Below are 12,778 nucleotides of genomic sequence, written 5' to 3' on the forward strand. Positions count from 1 at the left end.
CCCATAAACTCTTTAGATTCTCAAATTTTTTGATACCTCATGAATGTGATTATTGTTTCTGCAATTGCCTTTTTATGCCTTCAAAAGAAATGTATTATGCTTCATTCACAGAATACTTAATTTACAGAATTTTATGTTCATTGTAATAAATTTGAAATGTAGCTCAAAATATTAATTTCATGTTTCTGAATTGAGAAAAAATTTTATACTAAACAATATATTATAATTTTACCAATATATAGATAAAAATAAGCCTAATTAATCATATACAAACATAAGAATTAATAATTAGGTAATATATTTCCAAATTATAGGTTAACAGTCAATTTTCTTTTAATTACCATTGAAATTTCTATTAATTACCATTAAAAATTTTTCCCATGTTTTATCAGACCCCATATAAGATTGTTCATTTTATACTCCTTGTCACTGTCAAGATGGTTCAATTTGTGTACCCTTCACAATTTTTCAAGGACATATCTTTTAACTTATGCATGACAGAATGTAAATAATTTAGAGGTATAAACATCAGTAGATTTTTTAAAATTCTTCACAGCCATTTATAGTTTTGAAATGTTTAGTTTAGCTATGCTAACTGAATACAAGGATTATTTTTAAAACTGACCCCAGAACTCTCTGGAGGTGGTCAGATTCTAAAACTATGAGTTTAGTTAAAGACCTCTGTGTTAAAATCACCTGGGGCTGAGATTTTACAGAATTGGCACTAAAGTGTAGGATTTATTGACTTTCTACCTTACTCCAACCTATTACTTCTCTCTTTTCTTTTATAACTTCTGTGAGAAAACTTCAAGCATTTAGAGATAAGAGCGAACATCTTGATTTTTTTTTTAAAGTAAAATATACAGTGTAGTTTGAGTAGTATGATATCACTGTGGTATATTTAGGACAATGATATGAATTATTATTTATTATTTTTATAATAATAGGTAGCACCATCAAATAATGGAATATGAATAATTGTTATAATTCTGATTTTCTCTATGCAATATGAAATTTGAGGGCTACTTTATATCTAGTACCAATATAGATTGATGAAAACCAGAATTTGAAAAATATTTGGTTTATTTTTACTTGCCTTATTCAGATAATGTTATTTAAATTTAAGATAAGTGTTAAAAAATAATAGTGATTGATTGACTTTTGTGATTTTCATTCTTTTGTAAGCCTTGTAGATATTGATGGAATTAAAATTATTGTTGGTTTTAATATTTTCATGTAATAATAATGTATGCAATTAGAGTATCATTTAAAATCATCAAACAAGTACACTAAATCTAGTAGGACAATATATTTAACCCTTAAACCCTTTATTAATAAATGTAAAAATTGAAAAATTTACTCAAAAAATCTGGAAAAAAGATCAAAAATATTTCCAAGATATTATAGATCAACAGAGTTTTATATGTTCTAAGTTTTCTATTTTAACAATATAAGATTTTTTTTGTTGGGTTATTCTCCAAATAGTAAGTCAAGCATATAAATTTAAATGACCACAAATTTATTTCTGAAAACGCTGGTTGTCCATTATCAAATAATACGTCCAAACTTAAATTCTCTAGAATATATAAAAACATTTCATATGATATTTATATATGGTGTAAGCTATACTGCATAGAATCATAGTAAGATTTCTCTTAAATGGTGGTCTTTCCTTTAACTGATAACATTTATCTCTACTTTGGGCTTTATTTAGTACTGAAGTTAATTTTAAAAACAATTTCTTTAAAACACCTTCTTAGAATTTTATTTTAGTTAAATTGTACAAAGAATAAAATTAGAATTTCAAAAAATGAGAGTGCTAGAAAATATAACTTCTGCATAGAAATGAATTCATGTTGAAAATGAAATTACAGATTTTCTTAATGTTTATTACTATACATGTCTGTTGTTTTTTATGGTTGATAATTTTAAGGTCTTGCTTCTTAAAAACATACAATTTATGTATAACTTGGACTTAAAATAGGAACTCAAAGTTAGTTCTAAACAAATAAAAGTTGCTTTAAAAGTTATAATTTCAAATCATATATTATGGACTTTTAACAGAATGTTATATTCTGAATTATGTAATCTAGTTACCATTGGTAACTGAATAAATTGCATGAACCAGAACATTCTGCCCAAATGAAACCTACCCTTATTGACTGAATGAGTGCTCAAATATAGTTCCTTAAGAAAATAATGCAAACTGGTCTTGCAGGTCTTTCATATAATGGAATGATAAAATGTAGCAAGACACCCTTATAACCAACCTCAGATGTTAGATGTTGTTCCCTCTCAAATGTTTTTTGTTGTTATTTTTTTATTTCAAAAATATTTATTTGCTAATAGAGGGATTCTAATACTTTATATATTCAAATGATAATAGTAATAATAATTAACAGGTATTGAATAATCAAGATATTGTAGTTTCTGTTCTATAACTCTAGTTAGGATTATTAAGGTTGCTTTTGTTATGATGATGAGGAGGAGGAGGAAATACCTAATACCACTGTGCTTATTTTACAAGTCAGTATGCTTAGAAATTGATATGCAGCAAAAGCCAGTAAACCAAAGTTAAACATATTAATTACAACATAGAACATACGATTTCTAATTTTCAGGACACAGAAATAGCAGAGACATTCAGTGATCTTCAAATGATTTAAACCCTGTTTGTAGGAGTTCTGAACTCATTCCTGGAGCATGTCTTCAGCCCAGATTTTTTAGTACACACATCCATTTCCACCTTTTTATATTTTGACCATGATACTTTTGTCCCTGCCTGGGATTACTGAAACTATTCTTCTTTTAAGTCCCTCAAACCCTCCTCTAAATATGGCTGTCTGTACATAATGAGTCAATACAATAAACTCTAAGACGAGGTAGAAACCATAAATCAGTGATATAGTTAGCATCTGTTAACTTCTTTTGTCTGTTACAGATTTTCAGCAGTGTTTTTCCCCTTTTGGCTCAAATGTATTTTTAAGAAAAGACACAATGTGTTTTTAAGAAAAGAGCAAAGCAGTTATAGGCATTTAGAGCATTCTCTTATATTTAAAAAAGTCAAATGAAAATATCAGAAATGTTAACTTAGTCAAAGAATTTTGCTTCTGTCATAAAAAATTGGCAAAAATAGCACATAATGTGTTCATTATTCATCCATTCTGTCATGAATTTATTAAATTCCTTCTTACTGAATTGTAAGATATATTAAATTGTAGCCCTTGCTCTCTAAAACTAGTTTGGGAGAGATCATAAATGATTAAAATAATTTATAAAAATGTCAAACTGTATTATATACCAAAACTACAGTATAAACAGTATACTATAAAAGTTCAGAAGCATGTGAAAGAAATGTAGGCTGGAGTGACATTTGGTCTTATAAAATAGGTAAAGATTTGAACTGGGCCTTGAAGATTATATAGTAATTTCCTAATTAGAGGAGAGGAAAGCAAAAAGCTTATTATAGGCTTGTGAAACAATATGGATTTGAGGAGAAAGATATAATGGTTGAATAGTAAGGAGACTGTCGTGACAGAAATGAAACATGTGGGTTGGAATTTAGAGGAAACTAATGTTAGAAAGGTAATAGAGAGCCTTGGGTGTCTGGCCAAGGGGCATTCTATAGACTATGGATACTTTCTAATATTTCCCAAAAGAGCTCTTTTAATTTCTCTGGGAAGTTAGAACAAAAGGAGGCACCTCTGCATTTTGTTCTCTTCTGTGCTAAAAATCCAGACTGACTCTTAGGGTTCCTGTGAGTTCAACTGTTGCTGGAGAAGAAAACTGTGACAATTAAGTGAGTGATCTACTAGGCAGATCTTTAGGTTTGAAGGTTTGTAAGATAATATTTTCTAAACTTCTTTCATGTAACACTCACAAGTCTAAGGAATGTTAAGCCTTGTCAGGCTAAATAAATAAATAAAGGTTTGGTAGTCAAGAATGAAGGATGAGTAATACAATAGTGCTATCTATGATATTGTTCTTTCTCTGTGCCAGCCATTGTGCTATGCACTTTACATGTATTATCACATTTTTTCCATCTTCATAAAAACCTATGAAGCAAGGAAAGAGTAAAGAATCCATGTTATACTTATGGAAGCTGATGTTCAAAGGAATTGAGTAGCTTACCCAAGGAAATTTAACTGGTAATTGATCTTAAGACTGAGCTCTAAGGCCTCCAATTCTGAGCAATACTGATAAAATGAAATCCAAAAGATTTCTCTCTGGGGACTTTTCAATATCTGGAATAAGTTTTTCCGAGAAGGGAACCTCATTTAAAATAGAATGTCTTGGGTCAGGGTAAAGTTAAGAGACTAGGTAATATTTTAAGCAGATGACAAACACCTAATCTCTTTTGGTACTGAAGTTGAGACAGATACCTGAAGCTGAAAGATATTTCGAAGTAAAATCTGTAAGGCCTTGAGACTGATTTGTTGTAGTTCCAAAATGGTGAGAAAAGAATGATAAATGATTATATATATATGTATATAGGATTTGATCCAAGCAGAATGGTGAAGCCTAGAAAGCAGTAAGTGAATTTTAGTTAGGCGTTTGTTTGAGATAGTATTTTTATGTGTTGCCTGACAGATTGAGTAAGTTGGAAGTAGCATGCTTTTCTCTTGAAGTAGTCTTTTATAGAAATACAGGTACGAATATAAAACTGAAAATGTGGATCCTTAATTACATTTGAGGAGGTAATTCACTTAACATCTTCATAGTAGGAGAGGGGGTAAAAAGAAGCAAAGAATGAGATAAAGAAGCAGTTACCAGAAAAAGTAAGTCAGAAACGTAGTATAGTAATTCAGTGCATGGGATCTGGAGCAGTACTGCTCAGGTTCAATTCCTGGCTTTTTAATTTACGAGCTATGTAACTTTGAGTGAGTTGTTTTGCTTCTCTGTACCTCAACTTCTTTACCTATAACATGGGACTAGTAATAATAATCTATTTCATAGGAATATTGTGTTAACTGAGTAGAACTATACCTGGTTCTTAGTACGTGCTCTTTATTAATCATAAAGATAAAAGGGAAATCAGTAATACTCTCTGTGATAAAATAAGGAGAGAAAGTTTAAGGAAAGACGCTAAAAAGTTTCAAATACCTAGAAAAAAAGAAAAGAATAATTTTTTTAAGTAGGAAATTATTGGAGAATTAAAGGCCACTGTTAATCACATGGTGAGAGCAAAATCATTATTTCGTACTAATATTATTTCCTAAAAGTGACCAGTCCCGTTAGGTAAAGAAAGAAAATGGTATGAAGGGTAAAAATGCTGATTTGGGATTTTGGATATACAAAGGAGTAAAATACAAGTTAGATAAGGGAGGCTCCCATAACCCCTGCTACTCAAGAGGGAATGGCTTGTGTTAAAGAATAAAAAGGAGCTTGAAAAGGTAGAGAAATTAGAAATGAGATTACTAGGAGGGAAGAAGATGTCTCAGGAGTAGTAGAAAGTTAATATTTAAGGTGTTAAGGTGTTAAGGTCCTACTCTATGGAGGGTGGGAGGTCTAAGTATACAATTTTGTCTTAATGAAAAGAAAAGGAAGATGGAGGGAAAGAAGTGTTTTGGAAAATGGAAAAAGTTCAAATGTCAATTGCAGTGAGTAAGGAAGTTCATTCTGAAAAGTCATGATTTCTTTCAGGTAATAAAGATTATCAGTTGAAAGGTAAATAAAATACATGGGAATAGACAGTTGAAGAAAAGAATAAAGGTACAAAATAGCAATTATGAGGAAAATAAGCTATAGAATACAAATAAATTCTGAAAAACCTGGATAGATTGGACAACATGAGTTTCTATTAGTGAGGAGGGGTTTCAGATAGTTCAGACATTGGAAGAAGAGGAGGATACTTGTCACAATGAAAAACCTAAGATGACAGTTACATATTAACATATTTTATCCTTTTTTTAAAATAAAGCACTATACTGATTTATTTAACAGAACTCAAAACACAGGTTTGGGAAGGTGATTACTTCACTAATATTACTCAGCTAGTAATAGATTTTGGGAATTACAATTGAGAGTTGTTTATTGCTGGTCTCACTATACCTATAAATATCAGAGGTTCTTGACAGTTTGTTACTGTAGATTTGCTTGGAGGTAAGCTGCATGTATTATAGAGTTTATTTATAGCAATATTTTCTGGTCCAGCAAAATTGTCACTTGTTAACAAGAGTGCATTTTACAATTTGTAATTACTTTCTAGTTCTTATTCCCAGAAGCCTAGTTATATCCACTTTTAACTAAATGTCTATTGTCAAATCATGAATATTTTTAAACTATTTCAAAGGATCCACTATTTTGAAGTTGTAAACTACTTTAAAATTTTCTGCAATAGTAATTCAGCCTTCAATCTTTAAAGCAGAATTCTTAAACAGTAAATACGTGTAAATAAAAACATATTACACTTTTCCATTTGAAAGATAAAATTATGCTAAAAAATGACTGTCCTTCACAATCACTATTTCATAAATGTAAAGAAAACATTTTAAAGGAGAATGTACTTCATTCATTTTTTATAATAAATACTTTAATATACTATTGCTTATATGGATATTCAGTTACATCTTCATGATGTGTAACAGAAATTTTACTGAATGATTTTTAACCTGAAACCACAAATTTTTAATCTGTGTAGTAAGTAGGAGTAAATGCTTTGTTTATAAGATACAGGGAAACAAATCTATCATATACTTGTATTGTACCTTGAACTATTTCTTATGGATTCTTTGGTTCTATTTCTGTTGTTAAGAAAACTATCAAGGCTGTTTCATTAATCTAATTAATAAACATTTTAAATTAAAGGTACTATTCTAATATATTTACATTTATCTGTTTTTAGACCAATTTTTTGTAGCTAATACTTTTTAAAAAATCAACCAAAATGAAAACTTTCTGGAATCCTTTTATTGTTATAAGTTTCATTAGTAAAGGGAGAAGAAGATATTTTGTGTTTAAAGTATCTATATGAATAATAGCTTCAAAACTCATCATGTGTTTATTTCATTATATGTTCATTATTTTAGGAATTTAAATGAAGAAAATATATTTAGAGACAATTTATTGTGATATTTTGATAATCTTATCCCTTGAAGCTCAAATTTATATAATTTTCACCAATTTATTTGAAATATTAAACTTTAATTTCTTATTAGATTATGATGTTTTAATAAGCAAATTTTTAATGATTTAATCACTTACTATTTTGCCTGAAGTTTAAACTTACTGTTTTTTGTTTCTGTGAGGAATAAATAGCATCAGAATTATTAAGGGGATATTGATGACTATGAGTTGTATCAGTTACTAATAATACGTGTCCAGTATTTCATATATATGCCAAGCAAAAAGAAAGGGATTGAATAAATCGACAGAACATAATATTAATCTAGGTGACTACAAATTCTGAACCACTTCATATTGAACTTTTTCCACATCATTCTTTGCAATGTTTTAATACCTTATTGAGAATTCATATCCAGGGCAATGTGGATGTCCTGGTGAACCTATCATTCTTCAGGTGGATTTTACCCTGATGGAAATCCAAGAACCCAACACATACTTTGTGCTTCTGTAGGTTAATGAACTTAAATTCTAACCTGTTTGGGGAGAAATGACCTCTAGGTTTATTTCACATCTGTTTCATCAGCAACCTCATAATTTGAGATAAGTACAGAACAGATTTTTAAATGTATGTTAACTACTCGCAGGAATTTTCTGTAATAACGGTTGTAACCAGAGGTGGGAAAATAAAATCTTTACTGCTTATCATGTAGTAGCATGAAGTCAATATATATATTCCAGCATAAATTGCATGAAGAGAAAATATTAGAGCAATTTTTAATAACTGAAAATGAAACTCTCTCTGGAGAAATCATGGGAATTTATTATGAAGAGTGAAAATAGAAAACAAAGTATTTGAAGATTTTGTTTCTTCTTTTATGAGGTTTTATTTCTGAATGTAGCTCCTGTCCCCTTTTTAAATACGATTTAATAAAAACCTTGGTATAACTCAACATTAAGTCTAGTTTTCCTCAAAGTATTTTAGGTTTTAACTTTAGAAGAACCAGGAATAACTTGAGGAGTGGACTATGTATAACCTGATTTATTGTTAGAACCAATCTTACTTTGTTACGGGAGAACAGTAAGTTAAGTAGAAGCCTGTGAATTTTCTATCCTTTCTTTTATACTTAACTGCTTTGTTCTACTCAAATCAGAACTTTTGAAATCTCAAATGAAGAAATGTGATTTTATAAAGTAATTTTATCTGCTTTTGCTGACATTGCTGAACCTTTAAAGTTATGCTTTTGCTCATATCTGAGTAATTTTGGTGCATATCTATTAATATAAAACAAAATGTCCACACAGAATTGTGTCTATACTATAAAACTACCCCACTTCACCTGTTAGGAAATATTATCTTTTGAGGGTGCTACTTAAGCAATGCTATTTGCTAAGTGAAAATATACTTTAAAAAAAAGTTTAACTTTTTATACTTCAAGGTTATTCTATTGGACTTGAGAAGTTTTTTAATATATATTAACTGATTGTTCAACAAGTAGATTATGGTCTTGTACAACATATTTTATATATACTATGTAGAAGCATTTCAGAATGAAGTGGACAATAAATATGATTCCTAATATTTTTGTACTTATTTTCAACACAGGCTGATAATGCTATAATACATTTATATTAAATTTTTACTCTTCAACATAAATGATAAAAATATTATGGCAATTTGTTAAAATTCTGTTAGTTACTTGTTTATTAATATGAGGTTAATGTTTACATTTTCAGACGGGCTCTAAATTTGTTAAAAATTAATATTTTAGAAGATAATGTGATTTAAGAACTCAGAACTGCAAATTTAGTTGCTTTTAAGTGTGGATCCCTAAATTCATGTGGAATCAACTTGTTGGTGATGTTCAACATATTAAGTAGGTGGATGCTTTTATGCCAAAGTAAACTTCATTTCACCACTTCTTCCAATCCCCGACTGTATTCATTGATAGGAAAATGACTCTTTCAGTTTTACTCATTGAATTTCTTGAATTTTTGTTTGACATCTCTTTTCCCCCAAACAAAAAAGAGGGAAAGAAAAGAGACTACTATTCATGAATATGGTCAGGATACCTTTAATACTCATGTGAATTTTTATCAGTCACCATCATGATTTCAAGTCATGAATTTATTTTTACATGCTTATGCATGCATATTTACATGCATTAGTTACTTAATTGATCTTAAATTCCATTAAATTTGAATGAGTAGGAGAAAAATTTGTTCATAGGATTTTGTTCTCGTTATATTACATTTTATTTTATTTTGTTTTATTTAAATAATCAGTTTAAGGCTTTTAAAGGTTGATTTGCTCCTGAACTGCTTTGTTCCCAGACATTGCCATCTTCCCCAACTACCACCAAGTCCTCTCCATCTGATCCCATGACCACCTCCAGAGCTAATCAGGTACAGTATCATCCTGTCATCTACACCATACTTTTCACGGGTGATTGCCTGCACACTGGAGAAAAAGATAATGGTGGGTTAAGGATGTATTCGTTCATTCACATATGTGCACCATAATCAGATTCCAAATAACCTGAAAGAGAAATATCAATTAGTCCTGAAAATTTCTATGCATTTTTTAACTTTAGATAACAAAAATATATTCAGAAGGTAGACTACTCGAATTTGGGGTTTTTCCCTTAAGATTATGACTTTACGGAGCTCTGTGGGTTATTTTTTGAGTCACTGTTTATAATCTTCATTATTTATTCTTCCTAGAATTATTGGTATATAAGTTAAGAATATCATATATGTAAAAAATGTATAAATACGACTTATTGAGCAAAGGTATATCTTTAAAAGTGAATGCATTTTCATTTGTTTTTTATTTCAGACATGCCTTACTGTGTAAACAATTTTCAACTTTCAGTGAAAAACATTTCTAGCAATCTAAAAGTAACTGAAAATTGGTGTTTGTGATAATTTTATTTGTTTTACAAATTAGGAAATGGTATATTCTTCTAATTTAGTATGACCATTTTCTTTGGTGGAATGGCAGATTTTGCAATCAGAAATATATTAGTTTGATTTGATGATTGTTTTGGTACTGAATATTTGTAGGTCATTTTTCAAATATGTAGTTATTTTTGGCACATTTGACTAAATCATCTAAAATATTTTATGTAATTCAGAGCCATACTGTACTTGACAAATGTTGAAAATATATTCATTAAAATGATTAAACACATTTTCATTTTGTCTGAGTTGAGATTCATTTAGGTGAGAGATGATATTTTCTTTAATATTTCTACTTTTTCACTTAATACAGGCCTTATGGGATTATTAAATTATTAAATAAAAGCTTATATTTTTATATATTTTTCATATAGTTGACCAATAAATTATTAACTTTGAACTATATTTGCTAACTACATTAAATTTGCCTTTTGCATGTAATCCAATCTAAGACTGTCAGAATAATTTTGCTTATTTATTGAGTTTAATAGTTTACAACTTCAGGAAAAATGTTAAAATGATAACTAGAAGCAAAGTAGGAGATTGATTTTCATTTTATGCAGTAGCATTCCCTTTAGACAAAACTGTAACATTTTAGTCTTTAGTCCCAATGACTTGGTTAAAATACTACATTATCTCTAGTGATGAATCCCAGCAATTCTTGCTGAAGGAAATGATACAATGTGAAGTGAGAACAAAGCTTGTAATATTAATGCATGAGATTAAAAAGTGTTTATACATTTTCACTCTATATACCTTATCTCTTAAGTGAACCTTAATTACATGATATAGAAAACTACTGGGATAACAACTAACTTTATTTTTTAATTATTTCTCTTACACTTTATCATTCTTTACTTTCCAAACAAAAACAAGGCAAATGAGTGCAGCAGCAATAAAAACAAAACTAATGATTTTTCTGAATGAACAACATAAAAAATCCTAGATCTGGAAAGAAAAACTATCTCAATAATTTTGTCTTTGAAATTAGATTTGTATTTTCTTTTATTTAGTTTCATGTGCATGTGAATTTCTGTTAAATCATTTCTTAAAAAGGCTAGTTTATAAAGTCTACTAATATTTTAACCCTCCAGATATGTTACTGTGTCCACCTCTGCCAATTATTTTTCTAATATTTGAAATAATAATTCATTGTGGTTTTGTACTTCATCTACTATACGCAGTTAATAGTTGTTAAATATATTTTATTTATATTCTGATTTCTTCTGTTTTTATTCAAACAAGCATAATATCTCCTGGATAACTTGAGGCAAGATATATAAGAACCAAACAAGATTCTTAAATTTATTAAAGGAATTATAGTCATTGTCCATCATTTTTTTAGTAGTTTGTCATCATTTTATTCCCTCAGTATTTCCCAGTGGATTCAGATTCACACTGTATTAGCTTAGATCTGTAAAAGCTATCAAGATAGAAGAGTGGGTTCTAATATGATCATCTTAAAGTTTCCACAATTAAAATGAACTTTTAAACCCGTAAAAAAGTTATTTTTATGTGTTACAGCTAATATGATACCCTCTGCTGTTAAAACTATAAACTTTTTCCTTGTGAACTTTTATAAACCAATATAAAATACGTCCAGACAACTGTTGGTGTTATTTTCATCAATAACAGCTAAAAGATATGATTGAGTTCTATTTCCAGAATAAATAGTTTGTCTGTGTTATAGTGATGTCACATTATCACAGTAGTGTGATAAAAAGGTCTAAGGGACTATTAATATTCAGAAAACCCAAAAGGAAAAAGCACAGAAAATATACCAAAGAGAAAGTTTTATTGCAGTTTCAACGTTAAAACTTTTTCTATTCTTTTAAAAATGATTACATGTTTCAGTACATACTAAATTTTACTTTTTCTACCCTCATGTTTCTACAGGTTAGACTATTTCCACAGGTCAGAGTGGCAGACTGTAACTACAGTAGTGGGTCTATAATAATTTCCCCCTGAAAATTGAAGGACAGTCGCAAAGAGAAGTCCTCCAGAATGGTGGTTATAAGTCAAGACTGGTGCCAAATTGCCTATGATCAAATCCTTGTTCTGGCACTTACTTGCTGAGTAAATTGGGTTTCAGTTTCTCCTTTTGTGAAATTCAAATAATTGTAACATCTTCATAGGGTTGAAGAAGGAAATAAATTTATTGTTCTTGAACAGTAGAGCATCTAGAATGTAATGTTAACCATAAATGTTAGGTTATGTTTATTTTATTTTTTTCTGAAGTATCTTTCAAGTGATATGAAAAAGAAAGAGTATTCTTTAAGACGGTAAATGGCATAGCATAGAGCTTTTGAAAACTGAGTTTCCCCTCTAAAGAAGAATTCTAAAGTACTAGTGTTGCTGCTTTTTTAGCTCCAAAATATTTCTGTAAGCAGAGTCTCTGTATTCTTTTTCTAGATAGTTTAAACTGCTCTACAGTTATTTTCTTCACTAGTGAGAGTACTAAGTTGTATGTTGTCTAATGATAAAGCAAACTGCTATTACTTCCCTAATAAGAAGGAAATGTTAGTAGGGCTAATAGTTTTTACAACTTGGATATATGTCACATATTGTAAGGTACAACTTTGAAATTTCTTACATACAAAATTTTAAGTATGAAGTAAATATAAAGCTATAATAAATATAATTAGATTCTTTAAGCAATATGTTTTCAAAAACCTTAAAAACAAAATAAAAAACATTGAATTGGGTTTGATCATCAGTTCTAAGTTATTGATACTAAATTTTTCAGTCACTTCCA

At 29.2% G+C, this 12,778-nt stretch overlaps 1 protein-coding gene across 4 annotated transcripts in view; it reads left to right on the forward strand.

Moving 5' to 3' along the window:
* Positions 1–12,778, forward strand: part of NOVA1 (NOVA alternative splicing regulator 1) — a 149,879-nt gene that overhangs the window by 110,663 nt on the left and 26,438 nt on the right. For 2 of the 4 annotated variants that reach the window (XM_044229602.1, XM_044229605.1), the window contains exon 4: positions 9,397–9,468. In XM_044229602.1, coding sequence (XP_044085537.1) covers positions 9,397–9,468 — 72 coding nt within the window. Of the gene's footprint in view, positions 1–9,396; positions 9,469–9,901; positions 9,935–11,919; positions 12,021–12,778 lie in introns of those variants that run through there. The other 2 variants (XM_044229603.1, XM_044229604.1) reach the window with 2 other exon arrangements.

This window comes from Neovison vison, chromosome 13 (assembly GCF_020171115.1).
Source record: "Neovison vison isolate M4711 chromosome 13, ASM_NN_V1, whole genome shotgun sequence".
Lineage (NCBI taxonomy): Eukaryota > Metazoa > Chordata > Mammalia > Carnivora > Mustelidae > Neogale > Neogale vison.